General features: G+C 54.3%; 10 protein-coding genes across 10 annotated transcripts; 3 read left to right on the top strand and 7 right to left on the bottom strand.

Moving 5' to 3' along the window:
- Positions 1-340: 340 nt before the first annotated feature.
- HMPREF1541_05239 (uncharacterized protein) lies at positions 341-1,908 on the top strand (the record flags this gene model as incomplete). The annotated part of the gene is made up of 2 exons (XM_008719580.1): positions 341-829; positions 880-1,908. The coding sequence occupies 2 exons, from the start codon at positions 341-343 to the stop codon at positions 1,906-1,908; spliced, it is 1,518 nt and encodes a 505-aa protein (XP_008717802.1).
- Positions 1,909-2,234: 326 nt separating this feature from the next.
- HMPREF1541_05238 (uncharacterized protein) lies at positions 2,235-3,982 on the top strand (the record flags this gene model as incomplete). Its single annotated transcript, XM_008719579.1, has 2 exons — positions 2,235-2,350; positions 2,398-3,982. 2 exons carry the CDS (start codon positions 2,235-2,237, stop codon positions 3,980-3,982), a joined length of 1,701 nt encoding a protein of 566 aa, XP_008717801.1.
- A 212-nt stretch (positions 3,983-4,194) lies between these two features.
- Positions 4,195-5,757, bottom strand: HMPREF1541_05237 (uncharacterized protein; the record flags this gene model as incomplete). The annotated part of the gene is made up of 1 exon (XM_008719578.1): positions 4,195-5,757. One exon carries the CDS (start codon positions 5,755-5,757, stop codon positions 4,195-4,197), a length of 1,563 nt encoding a protein of 520 aa, XP_008717800.1.
- A 298-nt stretch (positions 5,758-6,055) lies between these two features.
- HMPREF1541_05236 (uncharacterized protein) lies at positions 6,056-7,192 on the bottom strand (the record flags this gene model as incomplete). The annotated part of the gene is made up of 1 exon (XM_008719577.1): positions 6,056-7,192. One exon carries the CDS (start codon positions 7,190-7,192, stop codon positions 6,056-6,058), a length of 1,137 nt encoding a protein of 378 aa, XP_008717799.1.
- Positions 7,193-7,815: 623 nt separating this feature from the next.
- HMPREF1541_05235 (uncharacterized protein) lies at positions 7,816-8,899 on the bottom strand (the record flags this gene model as incomplete). The annotated part of the gene is made up of 3 exons (XM_008719576.1): positions 7,816-8,145; positions 8,190-8,667; positions 8,718-8,899. The coding sequence occupies 3 exons, from the start codon at positions 8,897-8,899 to the stop codon at positions 7,816-7,818; spliced, it is 990 nt and encodes a 329-aa protein (XP_008717798.1).
- Positions 8,900-9,713: 814 nt separating this feature from the next.
- HMPREF1541_05234 (uncharacterized protein) lies at positions 9,714-10,630 on the bottom strand (the record flags this gene model as incomplete). Its single annotated transcript, XM_008719575.1, has 2 exons — positions 9,714-10,430; positions 10,481-10,630. The coding sequence occupies 2 exons, from the start codon at positions 10,628-10,630 to the stop codon at positions 9,714-9,716; spliced, it is 867 nt and encodes a 288-aa protein (XP_008717797.1).
- A 1,522-nt stretch (positions 10,631-12,152) lies between these two features.
- On the bottom strand, positions 12,153-13,205 carry HMPREF1541_05233 (uncharacterized protein; the record flags this gene model as incomplete). Its single annotated transcript, XM_008719574.1, has 4 exons — positions 12,153-12,650; positions 12,699-12,821; positions 12,869-13,020; positions 13,067-13,205. 4 exons carry the CDS (start codon positions 13,203-13,205, stop codon positions 12,153-12,155), a joined length of 912 nt encoding a protein of 303 aa, XP_008717796.1.
- Positions 13,206-14,478: 1,273 nt separating this feature from the next.
- HMPREF1541_05232 (uncharacterized protein) lies at positions 14,479-15,176 on the bottom strand (the record flags this gene model as incomplete). The annotated part of the gene is made up of 2 exons (XM_008719573.1): positions 14,479-14,876; positions 14,924-15,176. 2 exons carry the CDS (start codon positions 15,174-15,176, stop codon positions 14,479-14,481), a joined length of 651 nt encoding a protein of 216 aa, XP_008717795.1.
- A 952-nt stretch (positions 15,177-16,128) lies between these two features.
- Positions 16,129-17,838, top strand: HMPREF1541_05231 (uncharacterized protein; the record flags this gene model as incomplete). Its single annotated transcript, XM_008719572.1, has 1 exon — positions 16,129-17,838. One exon carries the CDS (start codon positions 16,129-16,131, stop codon positions 17,836-17,838), a length of 1,710 nt encoding a protein of 569 aa, XP_008717794.1.
- A 719-nt stretch (positions 17,839-18,557) lies between these two features.
- HMPREF1541_05230 (uncharacterized protein) lies at positions 18,558-19,939 on the bottom strand (the record flags this gene model as incomplete). Its single annotated transcript, XM_008719571.1, has 2 exons — positions 18,558-19,193; positions 19,364-19,939. 2 exons carry the CDS (start codon positions 19,937-19,939, stop codon positions 18,558-18,560), a joined length of 1,212 nt encoding a protein of 403 aa, XP_008717793.1.
- Positions 19,940-20,425: the final 486 nt, after the last annotated feature.

Here is a 20,425-nt window from a genome sequence, read left to right as displayed (position 1 = left end):
ACGATCGCCCTAAGCCACTGGCAGACAGGCGCTCAAGATGAATTTGTCTTTCGGCATACGATACCCGTGAACCCCCAATGCTAACAAGGGAGGCAGTGTGTCAGAGCTGACGAGACTCCTTCGACGACTGCGACCATGCCTTCTTGACATGTCTGACTTGTTGACATATCTGGACCTCTTGCATCTATCGCTCATTGACACAACGCTGACTTGACAGCCTCGCACAACTTCACCCGACAATTCTGCGCGCAACGCGACTCCAACTTTGCGCCGATACCCCTTACGCGTCCGCGGTCGAATATGCGATTGCGCTTTTTTTGAGTCTCGCTCACTCGCTAATATGGCCTGGCCGCAGTGCAACACCACGCTTGAAGATGAAAGAATCACCGAGGATCCCATATGGCATGGTCAAACATTCCACCACCTTGGCCTGTGGCTCTCGATCGTATTTGCTCTTCTTGCGGTAGTGGCATCATGCTTTCTCATCATCATGCACGCCATACATTACTCGAAACCGTACGAGCAGCGGCATATCATCCGTATACTCTTCATGGTTCCCGTCTACGCCGTCGTCTCCTTCCTGTCCTACCTCTACTACAATCACAGCGTCTATTTCGAAGTCATCCGGGACTGTTACGAAGCCTTCGCGATCGCCTCTTTTTTCAGTTTGATGTGCGCTTACACGGCGCCGCAATTACACCATCAGAAACAATATTTCCGCAGCATCAGTCCAAAGGCATGGATATGGCCTGTACCTTGGTTTCAGAGATGTTGCGGTGGAGATCGAGGCATCTGGCGGACCCCTCGCAGTGGACTGACTTGGTTCAATGTGAGTCTCCAGCCCGGACATGACTGCAAGCCATTGACTAATCTTTCCAGGTCATTTGGGTAGCAATTTTCCAGTATTGCTTTATCCGAGTTGCCATGACGGTGACGGCCCTAATCACGCAAATCTTCGACCGATACTGCATCGAATCTCTCAATCCTGCTTTTGCCCACATTTGGGTCATGGTCATCGAAGCCACTGCCGTGACCATAGCCATGTACTGCTTAATCCAATTCTACTACCAGATCAAGGAAGATATCGCCGAGCACAAGCCGCTGCTAAAGGTCCTTGCGATCAAGCTTGTCATCTTCTTGTCCTTCTGGCAAACAATCCTCATCTCCTTCCTCACCTCAAGTGGCGCCATCAAGCCCAGCAACACCATTCAGACGCCGGATATCAAGATTGGCATTCCATGTATGCTCTTATGCATAGAGATGGCATTGTTCGCAATCTTCCACTTTTGGTCGTTCAGCTACCGGCCGTACAAACTGGCCCCGAAACACATGATCTCGGGGGCTGTGCCGGGAGAGGCACCTGGTAACTATCAAGGCGGTTTCTTTGGCATCAAAGCCTTCATCGACTCCATGAACCCCTTCGATATCGTTAAGGCCATTGGTCGGGCGGCGCGATGGCTATTCCAAGGACGAAAGCATCGACACCAAGATGCGAGCTATGACATTGCGCTTGGGCGGAAGCCCTTCCAGGAACCATTCGCCGCTCCACCGGCAGACTTCTCGTATAATGCGTCTGCAGGACCGGCGAGACCACCGTACCAGAACGTTGCCGAAGACATGGAGACATTGTTACCGAACCAGCAAGGTCTGGAGATGTCGCGTTACGAGCTGTCCGCATACCAAGCAGGAACTCGTGACGCCTCAGAAGAGGCGGATCTAGGGACATCGATTCCCAGGCAGCAGTCGGCTTATCAGCCCTACCATGCTCACAGTGCGATGTCACAGCAAGAGATAGGGGTTGCGCGGCCCTATGAGCCTCCAGCATATGGGATTGCCGCTCCACACCAGCAACACACTCGCTATCCTCCAGCAGCAGGCCAGGCGCCTGAGAAAGACAACATGTTCTAGTACTGTAGTACATTAGCGCCAACGATTGCAACGAAGAATGATATTTTCGATGAACCATTTGTAATCCCTAACCGGCGCGAGCGCGCCATCCTCTTACCCGCGTTTGCCTATGGTCTCATTTGATCTATCATCGCCTGAAGTTCGCTCAGATGGCATTTCACGATGGCTTGTGGAGAACTTGATTTGAGACAGCCCTGACAGAACGTTTCACTGCCCGATACGGGACGACTTGGCGCCCGAAATTCACTGACATGACGTTTCAACCCAGCACCATTTTGTCTCTCGTACTTCTGTTGTAGCCGCAAGCTGATCGATGCGACTCGATCATGAAGCACCGATCGGTAGTAGCGAACTTCATCTTTCAAAGTGCTGCGCCTTCACAGCCAGTCGATGCCGTCGCGCTCTTCCGCCGCAGCCATCACCCCAGCATCCGCTCCTATCAGTAAGACTCCAGGTATGCCACTACCACTCTCCTCTAATACAACGCAGAGGTAAGCTCGCGCCTATCTCCGGCAGTATCGATGCGTCCGACAATTCTCCCACTGCGGCAGCCGTTCGCGAGACTCGAGAGGAGACCCAGCTCATTGCGCACCGTGACATCAGGCTCGATTTCATAGGGCCTCCGTTCTCGTTCGCTGACGAGCAGGCACAGAGGTCCTGGACGGTGTATCCGTTTGCGTGGACGCTGCTCGTAGACGAGAAGGCTATCATCCTTGATTGGGAGCATGATGGGTGGGAATGGGCTAAGCCTGAAAACGTCTTGTCGGGGGCGATGGATGATGTGTGTGTGCCGAGATTGCACGAGTCACTGAGGAGAGTTTACTTCGGTGCCAAAGGAATGTTTGGAAGCGATGAGCACATGCGACCTGGAAGTGAGGCCGGCAACGCGTTTCAAGCAGGCATAAACCTACTACGGGACGACAAGGATAATGGTGCGAGGGTATTAGCAACTAATGCGGTGCGGAGCTTGAAGGAAATCGTTGACGCCTTTCCCGAGCCCGCGGACTCAAGCACTCGAGCTCTCTGGTGGAAATCCCTTCGCATTGCTGCCTACCACCTCATGCACAGCGCGCGACCCAGCATGAGCGCAGCGATAGCTTCCGCCCTGCTAGAAGCGCTGTCGCAGATCGAACACATGATCAGAGATCCTGGCCAGACAAAACAGGATATCAGCTCGCAGCTCGATATTTGTATCTCCAATCGACAACACGCCTCAAAGCGCATAGCACAAGCGTTCACAGACTACCTAGGCGAACGGGCACCGAACAGCGCCGACAACAGTGCTGTACACATCGTCACGCTTTCATCGTCCTCCACAATTCAAGCCGCACTCCTTCACCTCATCGGCTCCAGGCAGTTCAAGAAAGTCCAAGTCTCGATCCTCGAATCGCGCCCGCGCTGCGAAGGCGCCAGTCTCGCCGCCGCGATAGTCTCCGCACTGAAAAATCAGCGCCACGAAGGTCCGCTCTCGTCGAGCACGACCGTCAGCATCACAATCGCCCCCGACTCGCATCTTGCGTCCTTTATTGCCCCGACCGAGCCCTCGGCCCGGGTCAAGACGTACCTACTCCTTGGCGCCGATCGTATCACTGTCTATGGCGATGTCCTGAATAAGACGCTGTCCTTGTCCGCGGCGAGCCTGGCGCAAAATACACAAGAGGCAACTAGTGGGCAAGAGCAACAGCGAAGTGTGCCTGTTGTGGTGCTCAGTGAGTCAGATAAGGTCGCCGGGCTCTCCAATGCTGACGCGTTGGAGCAAAGCAGCGCCAGGAGCGAGAAGTTGGAGAGAGAGGCTCACGGTGTGGAAGCTGGCTCCGTTGAGGAGGTCATTGGGATCTGGAAGGTGGCAGGAGTCAAAGATGGGGACGTGGAGCTGTTGCGAGAAGTTATGTCAGAAGGCGAGGGAGCAGCTATGCAAGTATCAGTCGAGGATCGAATTTTCGAGTGGGTTCCAGCGAGACTTGTGAGCGTCTATATGACGGAGTTGGGGAGAATATACAAGAACTACATCAGGGAGATGAGCGTTCGGAAGACAGAGTTGGCGGCAAAGATATTTGATGATTTGTATGATTGAATGGTACAACTTCGAATCACCGAGGGATCGATGCGCCACGAACACATGAGACTACGGTGACTTCTCCAGTCACTCAATGTCGTCAACAGAACAAAAAATATCGACTTCCTTTCGTTGAGCCAAGATCTCTACAACGCCAGACATGCCAGGCTCCTCGATTCACAAAGCCTCCAAACCAAAGGAACCGTTGCCTTCAACCCAAATCTATTGCTTTACCATGCCCTCATTCTCCTGGCAAGTTCCACCGCCCCCTTGTCAACGACGGCAGTCAACACCTCGCTCATCCATACAAGGATGGGCACGGTTATCATCGTCGCCCCAACCAGCACCACAAAGTAGCTCGGCCCGCCCTGCCCGTTGATCCCGGTCCCATAGTCAACACTCATGATCGCACAACCCCACCGCACGGCGCGGCTTGAAACACTATACAACACAGCAGCGTGGCACAGATACAACGCGAAGCTGATATCACCCAACCACTGCGCAAAGTTGCTCACAAATACGCGCTGGTAAATACTCTCAGGCCCCGCATGGTCAAGCGTCAGGACCAGGAGCACAGACGACAGCACTGGCCACCAACGGCCGGGACCGAAATGACCCTCCCAGCCAGGCGGCGTGAGTGTGGTAGTGAGAGTGATATATCCGGGTGTGGTGCTGCCGCCCTCGTCGCCTTCGGGACAGCCGAGCAAGTACACGCAAAGAAGGATCGAAAAGGCGTGCAGCAGCCGAGTCCGAATACCGTGCCGCCGAATCATCGGAGGCCTCGCCATGCCCTCGGCGGCACCATCTGTGGGCAACGGGATGGGTGTGTGCACAAAGTGCAGGTCTGCGCACGCCATACCCATGCTGAAGAGAAACATATCCCACCAGCCGTGCCAGAGCCAGAACCCGGCCATGCAGAGCAGAAAGCCGAGGCGGAATCTCGAGCTTGACTTAGCGAGGCCCATACAGCTGAGGAATACGAGCAGCGAGCCCTTGAACTCGATGGGAATGGTCCATGTGTTGGGCTCGAACCAGTGCTCGCTCGCGAAGGGGCTGATGAACCAGCTACTGGCGCTGGCCCACCTGTACAGCTGAGCATAAAGGCCGTCTGGTGAGGGCAGATACACGCGAGGTGCTTGCACGTCAGTGAGACCCGCCTGCGCGGCCAGCGCGATCAGAAGCGTGGCGGTCAAACAGGGAATGTAGAGCCGCGGACCGCGGCGGAAGGTGCTACTGGCGACGCACTCGTACACTTCGGCCGTACGGCCCAGGCGCGCGAGCTTGAGCGGCTTGGTGGAAAGCACGTAGCCGGAGATGACGAAGAAGATGCTGACCATGGGGCCACCAGCGAAGAGGACGCGCAAGATGGGGAGCGAGAGAGGGTGTGTGGCCATTGCGGAGGAGCCATAGCCGGGACGGACCACGCGGTAGAAAGACTGCGTGCTGTGGTGTAGGAAAACGATGAAGGCGGCACAACCGCGGAGGCCGTCGAGGTAGGACGTTGGATGGAGTTTGCGGGGGGTACGAGCGCCGAAGAACGAGGGTCGGAGCGCATGCAGGATTGTGTTGACGACGGCGCCGACGATGGAGAGTATTCTGTTCAGGAAAGACGAGTTGTCTGTGCGAGGTGTTAGCTGGTAGACTGAGGCGTCGGGCAACGCGGTAATACGATGGCCATCATCTTCTCGCTTCTCGATATCGTCGCCAATGAGGGACACTGCCTCTTCGCCATCTTGTGGCCGCTGCTGGCGTAGCCATCGTGGCACGGTCATTTGGAATCTCGTTGTGTACATGGTGCAGTAGATGATCTGAGCGTGCAAAAACTTGAAGAAGTCGGAGCACTCCTCGCGGTGTGGACGCGGCCTCCCTTGCGTCGCGCGTGCATTCCATTCAGTATTTGCGGCTTGCTCCGTAGGGGCCAGATTGTAGTAAGGGGGAAATGAAGCAGAGTCAACAATTCATCCATTATCGGTTCCGACCAGCGAGTCTACTGCCATAGGGTTTGTCAACCATCAAAACGTGGCTTCAGCCGGCCTGACACCTGTCGGACGTAGTGTATGTAAAATTACAAAGACGATATGGAAAAGTCACTTATGCCATGTCCTCCATGTCCTCAATGAGATCCCATGCGTCCACAAAGTTGCCGTCCTCCGCATCCCTATCCAACATGTAGCCGTATTGGTCTGGGTGCCGAACGACATAGCCCGGCACGTCTTTGTTATTATCTATGCGATACAGGTTTCCACGATCGAACATATCCCGCCCAAACCTTACACGGTCCAGGATCTTCCTCGGGCTCGTAAAGTCTGGCGTATTCATTTCCTGGTGACTGAAGCTAGAGACCTTGTTGACAATGTCCTTGAGCCGGGAAAAGCAGTAGCTGCAGTGCCAGCCTGCACTATAGACATCGATGTCAGGGCGCGCGCCGCGTAAATCTTGAGGCGGGATTGTGAGATTCCAGCCTTGAAAGAAAGTGACATCTGGGTGGCCCCATTCGGCGTGACCTTCGGGGTGCAGCCACTGAAAGCTATAGTAGTAGAAGCGAGTCCACAGCTTCACCTTAGCAGGGAACTCGCAGTTCCTGAGGGTCGTCAAGATTTCCGGCCGCACCAGCTCATCAACGTCCCCAACGATCATGACATCGCCGTGGGTCGGGATCATTTCGTTTTCCATGATCGGGAACACCTGGTTGAACATTGCATTTCGTGAGAATGATTCTCGGGACCAGGCATCGCCGAAGGTTTGCCCAGTCATGTTGAGTGTATGCACAATCATCTTATGGTGGTATTTGCTGAATAAATCATAGTTCTCCTGCACATACAACGGCTTGGGATTGTCGGAGAAGGTGAGATCGCTTTCGACGACGACAAAATAATCGACTTGATCCATTTCGCCCATACGAAGAGCCAACGCATCGAGCTCGTCGTTCACCATGATAAGGTCGTAGATCTTTCGGCGGTGGTAGCGGTCGGGGAATGGCTTCCAGCGGTAGTGGGCACACATGGCTTCAACCTCTTCGCCTAGAGGCATAAACCCCATTCGATCTTCCGGCACTTCTGGTTTCGCCCAAGAAGGCATCTTTAATTGCAGTGAGCCGTGCCATGATGAGCCTCGCATGGGCGACGTAGATGGTCCACCGCTGAAGAAGAGCTTGAAGACAATGACGGCGGCGACGAAGCCGACGATCAGCCGACCGGCGTTGAGGTTCGTGAGCTGAAAATTCGCCATAGCTTCTTGTGTTTGAGTAGACAAAGGAAAGAAGTGAAAGGCGCATTTGGCTGATGTATCAAAAAAGGGGACGCGACAGACATCCCTTGCTGCCAGTCTCATTCCATTGCGCGACAAGGGGTGACCTACCGGGAAATATGTCTGTTGTGGTCTTCCCACTTCTGGAACCGCTTGCGGTCATGGTTCCTTTTATTGCTGGGCCTATCACCATGTGGAAGAATTGCGAAGGACGAAGAGATGTGGCGAATGTGACTTCAGATCTTCTATTGAATTAAGCCCGTCTTGGCTATGCCCTAAGTTCCAACGCCTTGCGCCGGAGGGAAGTCGACCACGATGGCGGATCACTACAAACATATGGGCAAATACAGGTCTAGTTGGGAATATTAATGGTATTGGAAGATACAGCCAGCTCAAGGCTATGGCAGAAACATGCTACCATTATCTGCTGCTGATCTCTCAACCGCACTTGCCATTGTCGGAGTGACGATTGTATTGCTGATGTCCGTCACAAAATTCCATGCGCGCAGGCAGCTCGCAGGACTGGACAAGCAATTAAGCCGACCGGATCTTGACGAGCTTGAAGAATGCCTTACGTAAGAGTGATAAGTCTTGTCGCATCGAGCTTAGGCGGCCGCAGCGGGAGCAGCCTCAGTGGTGGTGCCGTTGGTACCGTTGGTAGACGCCTCGCCCTCAGCGGCCTCCTCGGTACCGTCCTCTTTGCCAGGGCTGTCGATGGCAACCTTGACAGCGATCTCGCGACCCTCGATCTCCTTAGCATTCATCTCAGAGACGGCCTTTTGCTGCTGCTCCTCAGAGGCGAGAGTGACGAAGCCGAAGCCACGGCCCTTACGAGCCTCACCACGAGCCTGAAGCTTCTTGACCATGAAGCGAGGGATGGGGCGAAGAGCAATCTTGGCGGAGACGGGTTCGTAGGCAGCGAAGAGTTCTTTGAGCTACATTTTGTTAGCGGAGCATTAGATGGTGGCTGGTAACTCACTTTTTCCTCGGTCAGATCGTAGGGGAGGTTAGCGACCATGACCTTGGTGGTGGAAGGGATGCCATCCTCGGGAGGACCACGTTGCTTGGGAGCACGGGGAGCAGCAGACTTCGCATCAGCCTTCGCATCCGTGGCGGGAGTGGCAGACTTGTTGGCCTCGTTGGTGACGTCCGCAAGAGGAGCGGCCTCGGCAGCACCGGTAGAGCCACGCTGACCGCCACGGGCGCGGCCAGCACGACCGCGGCCGCGGCCACCGCGACCACGACCCGTACCACGCTCCTTGTCGCCAGTCTCGGCCGCCTTCTTCTCATTGTCCTCGGGCTTGCGGGCAAGCTGGACACTAACCTTGCGCTCGAGGATATCCTGGCCAGACAGATTTTGGATAGCCTTGGTGGCCTCATCGGCGGACTTCAGATCGACAAAGGCATAGCCAACGGGTCGGTTGGTGCGAGGGTTGACGGGGATGGAGGTGCTTTCGCTATGAGATGTCAGGCAAATGGTCACGACCACAAGTAATTCGGAACTTACACATCGTAGCCAGCGAAGAATTCCTTGAGCTGGTCCTCAGTGGTCGCATAAGCGAGATTCCCAATGTAGAGACGACGACCTTCAGCGGCGGAAGCAGAGATGGCTTCCTGCTGAGCCTGAGCGGGATTCTCGATGGAGGCGCTGGCGAGGTTCTCGGCGAGGTTGTCGACGGCAGTAGACATTGTGGCTGAGGACAAGTTTCAAAAGGACTTGTGAGATGGGGACTCAGGTAGCTTTTGAGGGCTGCCTTGGGAATGTGGATTGAAGAGGTAGTGGGGAGCTAAGTGCCCGGTTCGAATGGTTTCAGTGAGCTCTGAAGAGTTGATTCAGTGAAATGGTGGATGGGGAGGGAGAAGGGGGAGACAAAAGGGTGAGCGAACGGCCAGAAAATAAATCTACGGCAGCCGCAACGCATCGTGCCGCTTGACCTAAAGGGGGCTAGTGAAGCCTGCGGAGGAAGGACCCGATCTGACAGCGTGACAATAGCAACCTCCGCAAGTTGCCATACAAGTGACTTTTGACCACGACTCGAAGGTGTCACAGGCAATGCCTTGACCCGGCTTGCACTCACTGACTTACAAGCCGTGCAGCAGTAGCAAACAGGCGCGCGACCGACCGAGCCATTCTGTCTTCAGTAGGGGCGCGAGGCAAGTAGAGCCGCAGCAGGCAGCCTTTTGCCGCATCTCCATCTCCGGCTTGACCCACTTGACCATTTGCGCCGTTACCTTGCCAATGTCGGAACATGGTCTTGGGTGGGCCTTCCGCTCATCCAAAATCTTGGTGATGTTTCCACCACGAAGCGCAGAAGACCTGAGAAGGCAACCATTACGGGCGATGTTGCGCTCACCTTGCTTTGAGCATTCGAAAATACTTTCATTGGTGCGACACTTCAGTGTGTCTGCCTTGTAATCTATGTAAAACGCTTGTCAAAATGATCTAACGCCGGTCTGAAATCTCGAAACTTCGCCCTTGGGGGGTAAACAGATCGTCCTCAGCTCACCGGTAGTTTCCAGTAGCACCCCCATAACTGGTAGGCTGGTCGTGAAGTTGATGCGCCCCATCATAGCCAGCGCTGACTCCGTATGGTGCTGTCGGACTCGGCCCAAGAGGGCTCATGGGCTCATGTGGCCGCAAGTCCGACTGATCGTGTTGATACATGGGCGCGTATTCATCCTGATCGTGTCCTTCGACGCCCGAATACCCATATCCCTGCCGCGGATCGCGGCCGTTGTGTGCGTCGTCAAAATCGTCATTATGCATGTTGGTGTCAAAGTCGCCCTGCGTCTGCGCCTGGAAGTCGCCGTACTTTTGATTGCTACCCATGTCTCCGCCCATATCCTGGTTAGGAGCGATTCCGGTGCGTTTGAAGTTCATGACCGCGCGGAACGAGAACAGAGCAGTAGCGCAGAAGCCAAGCATGATGAAAACGCCCAGTATCGTAGTGCCAGTGGAGAGTTGGCAGCGGCGAGCAGAGCCGTATCCGAAGTTGTCGCAGCCGCTCCCACGATCCTCATTGTCATTGTCGTCCTCGTCAGCACTACCTTCGCTCTTGCCTTGCGCGACGTAGCTTGCCATGCTCGCCCATGCCGAGAGCCAGAGAACAATGCCGGCCATGTCGAGCGCGGCGAAGGCATATACGTTGGAGAATCGGCGTGCTCGAGACCACATGGGTACCATAGTCAGGTAGATGAGAATTGGGATCGTAAGCCAGCACTGTGAGCACATCAGCCGAGTTCCTACTGTATAGCAATCGACGCATGTACCAATCCAAAGTACCATCCCACCCTACCGTCATTCTCGCCACTCTGGGCGAGGACCGCTATTTGCAATGCCCATGCCAGGAAAAGAACAACGGCTTGGCCCATATGAACATAGTTCTTGATCTGACCGAGGGAATCGAGTTCGAGCTTCATATTGACGTCGAAAAAGGCTTTGAACAGCGACAAGAGGTCTCGACAGCCGGTAAAGGCTGCTCGAATGTTTCGTGAACGCGCCGGTAATACAAGGAGGGTGCCCTGCTGCAGTAGAATCAGGGATACGGGCGGCTGAGGTCTCGGCTCTTTGAGTACGAGCAAGCACCAGCAGATGGAAAGAATGAGGGGTAACGATACACGCTGAAGATGGCAAACAGTAGTGTACACGAAATACTAAAAGACAGGCAGCTGGCACGGCAGCGATGATGATGTGAGAACGAAGAGATATAGTTGTTGATGACGGCGAACGTCAGACGCGGCCTGCGGCTCTAAGAAAGCTCGGCTCACTTGGTGCAGTGGCTGTGGGATACAGCCTCGCTCGGCGCGTCAAGGATCTGCGCAGCACACGTACGAGCGGCAGCTTTACCCAAATTCATCGTTACCGAGTGGTCGACTCATGCTGCCGCTCTCAGTGCGGCTGCTAGGTCAGCATCTTCACTCCGATAGCTCGGTCTGCGGGTATGGAGTACGCGCTCTTTTGGATGGTACAGGTAAGGTTACGAGGCTCGAATGCTAGGCGAACGGTCCAATCAACAGGCTCGTCAACCCAGCAGCTGTCCAGCTCAATCATGGCATTGGTCAAACCCCATTTCCAGGAGAGGATTGTGCATTGTTACGGCCAAACAACAGGACCCCGTAGGGCGAGCAGCATCAGTCATGATTTCAGTAGGAAGTTTGCCGGCAGTGACCATGCACCCGGAATATAAATAGCTGCAGTACCCTTGTTGATAGACCAGGACACCACGAGACGTTGATCGCCCTCTTGCGATTTCAGCATTGATTACATCGATCCCAACGACCGTCTAGAGACACTCAGGGATGATGGCCAGATAAAGGAACACTGCGCCAATGTCGGGCCGGTCAAGGACTTTGGAGAGTAGGTAGTTTGAACATGTCGTGTATTGCTTGTGCCAAAGTAGGCACATCAACTGTCGTTCTCAAAATCCAAAGCTAGCTACATACACACGGTGCTTTTGCTGAGGTAGCACCTCATGCTTCTCCATGGTTCTCCGTAATCACACATTCTTCCAGTAGCGTCCTGCAGAAACTAGACATTGCTGCAAATATAGCAGTGTCTATCGACGAAGGGTATTTCCATGCCTCCAGTGTCTTCCCATTTCCCAAATCATGTCAACGCCATGGCCCTCCGGTCCTGTCATAAACGCCTGTCCAAGTCAACAGAGGGGTGTGAAAAGGGTGGTAGCTTGAGGGCTATATCGTCCCGCGCTGGATGACAGATGCCTGAGACATCCGCCGGGTCGTAACAAGCGACGACCGGTCCAGGCTGCGGCCAACGTGTCCATCTTCTGTTCACCAAACAAAGTTCTGTGCTCTTCATGAAGTCCATTCTCCCAGGCCAATCATCAATAGGTCATTAGTATGCATATGGTCTCCTTCGTGGATGGCTCATGTGCGGCCGATTGTGTTGTCAAATCCATCAACCAAAATTGTATGAATCACTTCATAAAAGGATCAGGTAGTTGCTAGGCGCAATACCTGTGTCGCCGTTCTCCTTCTTCGCTTGCCACCATCTGCCGCTGACATCCGACACTTCAAGAATCTCGTGCTTGGAGAAGCTTATCTCGTTTGCATCGTCAGGGTTGGCTTCGTAGCTATAGATGGCCTTGGCGCGATATGGGTATTCGATGGTTTGGTTGCCTTCGTTCGTTGTTGCGGCGGCAGTGGTCGGGGCAGTGGCCGTCGGAGGCATGGCAGAGCCCCTGGCAGAAGTGCCCATTGGGCCACCAGGGTAGCCTGATACGGGAGATGAAGTCTCGAAGCCGTTGAGCTGAGCGGAGGTATACATTTGCGGGGGCTGAGCGAGGGTGGTCTCGGGAGCGTTGTAGTTGTTGACGGGGCCGCGGTACATAGATGACCTCTCCTTGTTCATAGCAAATTGATCGACATATTCGCGGGAGGTCGAGTTTTGGCTAGAGCCGAAGTAGAAGATCCAAACGATCTACAATGATTAGACTGTGGACGTATCACTGGTCCGACCGACACTTACGACAACGATGGAAAGCAAGACAAAGCCAGCGGCGGCAGCTTGCATTGAGCCTTGGTCTTGGTAAATGAGCGAGTTGACTGCGGAGGTGGTCATGACAAGGCCTGCTGCCAAATAACCCACAATCTGTGCTTGTCAGTACCGCAACAACATGACACGTGATCCAAACATACCGCCAGGTTGTAGTGGTTGACAGAGTTGGTGGCGAAGCATAGTGTTATGCCAATGATGCAGCACAGCATGTAGGCGATTGTCCACCAAGCATATTTTGGGTACGGGTTACCCACATCGGCGATAATTGAGGGGATGAAAGCGAGCAGCCATGCTCCCTATACTAGTCAGATACGTTCCTCTGCTTCTGCCACTAGCACTCACGAGAGACAAAGAAACAGTGATGAGAGCGAAAGGGTCGCCAATGATATTGCCGCCCGAGAATTGGCTCCTCCGAGAATCCATAATGCCCATGTCGTACTTTTTCAGCGAGGGTGAATTCAGAGAGTAAGAGGGCATGAAATCGCGTCGCTCTCCGTCGATGTGGTAGAAGCAGAAGAGGTTTGATTTTCAGTGTTGGAAGCAAGAATCAATCGGGCGCTAGGCCTCTGTAAGGTACTGTGACGGTCGTCGCAGATTCGGGTTTGGACTGGTCGAGGGGCTGATCGAAGCCGCAGCTGGGGTTGAAAGGAGTGTGGACTCTGTGTGAAGCGGCTCGCAGGAAAAGAAAACAAGGCGCCTATGTTCCTTGGGGCGTCTATGAGGGATGACGACAATGGATCAGGCGTCTGTAGAATGAAAGAATGAAGTTGATTGAAGCTGAAGCGACTGGACGGAAGGGCAGCAAGGGAATCGGAAAGGGAGCAGCCTGCCGCAGGGTCGAGAGAGAGCGCGAGGAGGGTTGAGGGTCATGCAGCGACTTGTTCCAGGACAGGGAGCTCTTAGGCGGTGATTCGCTGGCGAGGGGGCGGACAAGGCACGGTGGCTTGCCGCTAAACCTATTTCCAGCGCAAGCCCCTGGCGACGCGTTTGAGGTCTCAACCCCCCGGCATCCCGGCCCCAAGCAATCTACTGTCTCGAGCGTCGCTCTTTGTTGCATCTCTTGAGGGCATGCATCGGGGATTTTCCATCTATGCATATGTGCCCTTTGTTACGCCCGAGAGACCGATTGGCATCGCCTACGCAGCACGGAGACAGAATCGAACAAAAGAGGTGCCGTCAATAGATGTATCACCCTCCTTGCTGGCCAACACGTGCCCGCAGGTAGTTTCGTACCACTTTCGCAGAATTGTCATACTAACCAATCCCTTACGGCGCTCGCTTTTTTGTAGCCCAATGCTGAGATGAGTTGCCCCGGATCAGCCAGCTCCATTGGGTAATAGTCAGTCTTGGTCGCTCGCGCTGATCAAAGAGCCCCGTCTGGATCAATTGATCATCTTCCCTTGCTGGCCATTGTTGCACCGCCACCTGTGTTCCTTCTCCATCGTTCGGCTGCCACTGTGGCTGCGCTCCGAGCCTCATCAAGGTCCCAGCTTCTCCTCGACTTACAGATCCATTTGGCGTCCGAAACTCTTTCGTGCCTATCGTACGTTCGCGGACGAGGAACCACTGTGCTTCCGTGGATGTTACCAGTTCCGTCCTATCCTGCATACTGCGGCCCTTCTCTTGCGACATAAAGTGTCGCAGCTTAAGCCGTCCCCGAATTCTGCACTTGTTCGGGAGGCCCCTCTCATAGGTTGTCGCATGTAGCAACCTGAAGCATCCAAGAATGGTAGCTTGACATCATCGCTGTTCAAATGTATCCCTCCTCGTCTTGTCGCTTGCGCTCATGTCGGGTCACTTGTCGCTCGAGCTCGACCATCCGGTCTTCCCACTCTTCCCATAGATCGCCCATTCCCACAACCCCAATCTTGATCCACCATTCCAGACACCGAGCACTCCGCTGACGCAAGTCCTGGACTGTGACGTCTAAGTTGTCTTGTTCATGTTGGCACTTGTCAATGTCGCCGCTCAATCCGGCAAGCTTAGAACTGGTTTCCACTGGTGGGATCGGAAGGGTCTGGAGAGAAGACAGCCTCGAAGCAGTCTCAGGGTAGAGGGAAGCATTTGCGAGTACGATCGAGGCTTGTGTTGATACGTCTTCTATGGGGATGCTAGCACTGCTATTTTTCAATTCGGGATAATGGCTATCTGCTCGTGGTCAGCAACTACCATGAAAATGGGAGCGTACTCCGTACATAAAGTCTCAACATCCCTAACCATTTCTCCAGCGACTCCGTCATTCTTCCTGAGACGATCGAGACCCGCTTGCAGTGTGCGCAGACGACCCAGAACTGCGTCGTCGCCGCTTGCAGGCTTTGTAACGCTGTCAGGTACACCGTCAAGGCTGCTCGAACCACTCAGCAGGTACTCGAGGCGGCGCAGGCGGACTTCGAGTAGATCAAGGCTGGCATGAGTGCTGTTGGCGTCGTTCTGTGCTTCTGTGGTCATTGTGTCGATGTGTTGGGCTGATGTGGGAGATCGCAGTACTCGCACCCGTGGAGAACGCCTTCACACAAGCTGCTCATCGCGCTACTCGTGGCGTGTCCCGCTGTACTCGCTGGATGAGGAGCCAGGGTCCTTGACTGCAAACCAGCCAAGCTTTAGACCTCGGCTTGGCATGTTTGCTTCCGAACCGGCTTCCAACGGGTCTGGTCAGCGAGCTGTAATATCTGCCACGGGGAGTGCGCATTTGATCGCTTGGATAACTGCTTGCCTGGGCAACTCGTTCGTGCTAGTCAGCAAGCCAAACTCAGCCATAAAGTGTCTCATCATTGATTCCGTACTTGACTCGCCCAACCTCTTGGTTTGCAGCGCTACTCTGTGGCTGGGAGCACGAGCTTCGAATCCTCAGCTCGAACACGAGGTACCAGCGCCAGCTAGCTCGACAATAGCTTTCACAAGCGAATAACGCCATTGTGCAGGGGCTGACCATGCCTATCTAGCTGATCATTCGCTGTCTCCGTTCGTGTTCATCGGTAGATGCCGTTGAAGATTGCGGTTCTCACCCTTTCTAGTTAGTACCGGCCAGGCTTCGACAATGAAGTAAGTGTCGGCAAGCAGGAACCTCTAGCCTGCCTCACGCCGTATTTGCCATGTTGCAAACGTACCTTCATGAGGCTGGGGGCCCAGCTTCTGGACTACGACCCGGAAGCGTTTCGCGTAGGGTCATGGCCACTACCCCGGTCACCCTCCCCGATGGGAACACGAGGTAACACACATGACAGATATGGTAGGTCATTCATCAGCTCATCGTAGCCGAGCACCTCTTATGAGCTCTCTACCTGCCCCAAAGTGGTCGCTTTCTTAAGCCCGTGCGAATCGTCCTCCTCCTCTGCCCAAGACTACTCCTTCGTGAGAAATTACTATGCACCCAGAGTCAGCAGTCTGCAAGACGTGCGCCATGGCGCCTTCGGTAGATCCTTCACAGTGGACTTATACAGACTATGTCTGCTTCCTTCGGTCGCATGGCTTTCACAATCTAGGTGTTCTGGACGAGTACCTTGAATGGGGTCTTGCAGCTCGGAACTCGCCTGGCGTGCGACAGCCCGAGTTCTCAAGAACTATGCTTCTCGAATTCACTAAGAACACCACTCGACTTTCAGATCTCTCAGACCTCAGCAAACTCAGGCTACTGTTGAGGGAATGGACGAGACCGTCATCACCCTCATCACCTGGTGGTGTTGGCCCAACTGGACGCACCATTTTAATAGAGAACCCAGCTCCGGCCCTCATTGACACACTCGGAGGCCTTCTCAACATTGATCCTACCTTCTTCGCCAACCACCTAGACGATTCGACTATGAATGTCTCCTCTGACAGTAGCGCAACCGCACCTCTTGCCTCAACTACCGCTCGCTTACAACGCGACTTCTTCACGCTCGACTACCTAACAACTTTCATTCCACTACATTGTCCCAAAGACGCCGAGGATCTCGCTCTCCAATGTAAGAGCAACTATCCCCGGCGCATCGAGCTCATTCAAAAGCATGGTCGTCAAAAAGTCGCCGTCGCACGTCGGAAGATCTCTTTCTACCTCCGCAAATCAAAGTCGTCCCAGCCATGGCTCTCCATCATACTCGTCGACCCACCCATATCCAAGTTCACTGCCTCCTTCAGCTCATTCGGCAATGTGACACCCTCCCAGCAATTCCCCATTCTGCCATATCAGGGAGGCTACCTGGACTTCATCGAAATGCGTAAGCCCTTGAGCAAACTAGCGCACGATTTCCGCGACTGCCGTGATCGTCATTCATCGCCATCCCCTTTCGACGACCTCATCCGGCACTTCCAAATCCAGTGTCGCGACGGCCTGTTCCTCAGCACTCCCCAGAGCCTGGCAACCTACATGCGTCCATGCGTGCAGCTCGCTGCCGCCGAAACCTCCACTTTTCTATCATTCCTTTCAACGATCCTGTCTCAGCCTCTTCCCACACACGCCACCAGCACGACCCCACTCCGCCGCGCCCTCGATCGCTGCATAGCCCTCGACACCCTCCTCAGCTCTTTCAAGCCACGCCTGTCGCAATCGAAAGACTTTGTCTCCTCTGCCCCCGCTCCGCAAGACCTTCAAGCCGACTACCGTGGCCTGCTCAGCACGCTACACCACCATCGCGGGACCATCGATGCGCAGCTTCAACAAATCACCACACTGCTACAAACGCTGGAAGCTGGAGCGCTGAGTTCGCTGACAGCCGAGTCGACGCGGCGCGCGGACTACCTGCGCTACCTCGTAATCCTGAGTTTGGTGTATCTACCCTTCGGCATCGCATACATCGTATTCTCGCTGCCAACGGAGCTGGCGCCGGCACGGCACTACCTCGGCGCCTGGGTGCCCGTGACAGCAGCCGTAGCCGTGCTCTTTGTCCTACTGGTGCTACCAGAGGCGCGCGAAGCCATCTTCGGGACGCTGGGCGCACGAGCTTGCGGCGGTCTTACGAGCCGGAAGCTGCTGCGCGGGGAACGGTTCAGGAGGAACAAAAACGGGGTGCGGACGTGGTTGAATAGCAGTGGGAGAGATGAAGAGAATGACAGTGTAAGGCCTGAGACGGCGGGAACTTGGGCCACAGGTGGTGACGGGAGCCTGCGGACGAAGGCCTGGAACGAGGTGTAGTGTGAGGTATTGGGTTTTGACGAGGACGGCTTACGACTGATGACAACCAAAGCACGTACTCATTGGAGGTGAGGGCGCTTTAGCCTTCAGGTGTATGTAGGTAGAGCACAGTATGCGCTGCGCCGAGCGAAGGCTCGGCCTGCTATAAAGGCAATGAGAAATTCAGGCCCTGCAATCATCTTGTCGTGCTCGAGTTCAAGTGACCAATAGTACACTACTGCCGTCTACTACCTGACAGGCAGCAACTGAAAGTGGCAAGGTTATTGATGCCACAAACTTTTAATCCCGGCGCCAAGCAGGAATATAAAGGTCAACAGAGACTCCAGCAAGGGCGCAGCCGCACCTGCTCGCACAAATGAGACTTACGTGAGCCGAATTGAACTACGTGTCGACAAGTGTAGTGTGTTGCAGAAGCAGTTGTTGCAGACCGTGGAAAGCTTGGAGGGAGCCGAATCTTATTGGAGCTGCACCCTTCGAAGTAAGATGTTGGTGGTAGGTAGTAGAAGCTACAACCTCGAATTGGGACTGATGCTAACTTGCTAATGACACATTGTACATTTTCCACGGCTTGTGTATCTTACAGTCGTTCGCCCACAACGACCTCCCAATCATAGACGGCACGCCGTGCAGCCTGTCCTGTGGATGCGGCTGTAACTTTGGGCGGCACAGCGCTATCAACCCAAGTCCGCATGGCAATCTCGAAACACTCTGCTATACATCTACACTTCCACGCGAGTAGGTATTTTGACACTCCCTCTCTTCCGATCTTGACTCGGCACCCCATACTTCTCTCCCACACCCCTGTCCGCCACCACATCCTCAAAGACAAAGTCCCACCTGCCCTTCGCAATCCTCGTCTTCCTCTCCTCCGCCTTCTCCGCCCTGGTGGTTTGGGCTATCTGCCTCCGCTCTTGATCTTGCCGCAACCTCTGCTCATACCGCTTACGCGCCTCTCCCTGGATAATTGAGATGTTGGGGTCACGTTTATCTTGCTCGTGCTTGATCAAATGGGGATGTGGAATTCTTGCATCTGCAGGCTTGAGTACGTGCATCTCGTAGCCTTTCTTGCCAATGGTCTCGGGCCGAGTGTCGGCCCAAGGCTCTGCCAGGGGTGCACCTCCTTGACCAACATCCTGGGAGTCGGGGAGGCGCGGCGCAGCGCTGAATACGCGACCAGCATCGGTACGGTTGAAAGCGCGGGATTCGGACGTCGGGTAGAAGAGCTGGGGAGCGGTGAGAGCGTGATGTGGCAGATCGTTGATGGATTCGTGAGAAACGCGCTGCCCTCTGGTATAGGGGGTAGTTTCGACCATTGAGTGAATGGCCTCAGCATAGGGGAGAGCGAGGTCTTGTCCCTGTTTTAAGGGTTAGATTTGAAAACGAAATGTGTAGTTTACGCGACTGGTGAGGAAGGGTTCTCAGAGAGTTGTAATTTGTAATTTTTTGGACACCATGGTTGGAAGTCTGAAAGACTAATCGTTGAAGCATCATTGAGCCGGAAATAAGTAGGGAATGTTAGACGTACCTGAGCGCGCATCCTCTTCTCTACTTCAACGAGTCGAACAACGGCACCGACCCGGCGCATTTCTACACCAAGATCGGATGAGACTTGCCGCACAGACTGTTTCTCGACTTGAACACGTTTCCATATCTCTAATCGGAGAGCTTCGGACAAAATTGATTGGGACTTGAACTCTTTGTTCATTGGAAAGGGATATGGTTGTTCGTCTCGTGTTCGTCGTTTCTGACCTTCAGCTTCTTCACCGACGGCGGCTTCTTCAAGCTCATTAGTCTGTTCCGTGTCCGGGCCCGCCTCGGGAGAGGGCGCGCGAGCTCTGAATGGTGTGGCAAACTTGTCTCTAGCCAAGTAGGAGGTCAGATAGTTGGTCTTGTCGGCATTCAATTCGTTCGGCTGGACGAAGTTCTTCCCAGACGTGTTTAACCATATCCACATCTGTCGGCGCAGTTTTGTCTGTATTTGTACGCGGGCGCGAGCCTGAGGAGTAGTAGAAAATGAGCGCTGAAGGCATGCTCTGCAATGGGTGTGTGGAGATGGAATGGCAATAGCGGTAGTCGTGGACGGTGGTATTCGAGGGGGCATCGTTGGCGAAATGTGCAACAAACGAAATGATGCCACCTGGAGGCGACAATGAATGTGCCGGTCGAGAGAAAAGACAAGTGATGAAATGAAGATTGCTACTGCGCACTTGCTTAAGATGATGTGGGAGGTACAAATAAAAGTCGACCACGAGGGTGAACTCGAGTTGGAGCTCAAAATGCATCTTCGATCGGAAAAATGTTGTGCCGCCGCATCACACCGAGCTTGACAGGAGCCCGCTATACAAGCGCTCTACGGTTGAGAGACATACTATACGTGAATGTTCAGAGCGCATAGATGTGAAGCAATTTCATGTTTGCGTCGGGCTTAACGCTCGCAAAAACTCATTCATTCCGTATCTGCATCTGGCCGTCGACGATCATGCCACCGTCTCACAAGGACTGCAGGCTCCGTAATCGGTCCCCCCCTGGCAAATCGTACAAAGTTCAGCGTCTTGTTCTTGATCCAGGTCATCTCCTTGGAAGCCTT

The sequence above is a fragment of the Cyphellophora europaea genome, assembly GCF_000365145.1.
Source record: "Cyphellophora europaea CBS 101466 unplaced genomic scaffold supercont1.4, whole genome shotgun sequence".
In the NCBI taxonomy this organism is placed as follows: Eukaryota; Fungi; Ascomycota; class Eurotiomycetes; order Chaetothyriales; family Cyphellophoraceae; genus Cyphellophora; species Cyphellophora europaea.
This window is presented reverse-complemented; position numbering and strand designations above follow the sequence as displayed.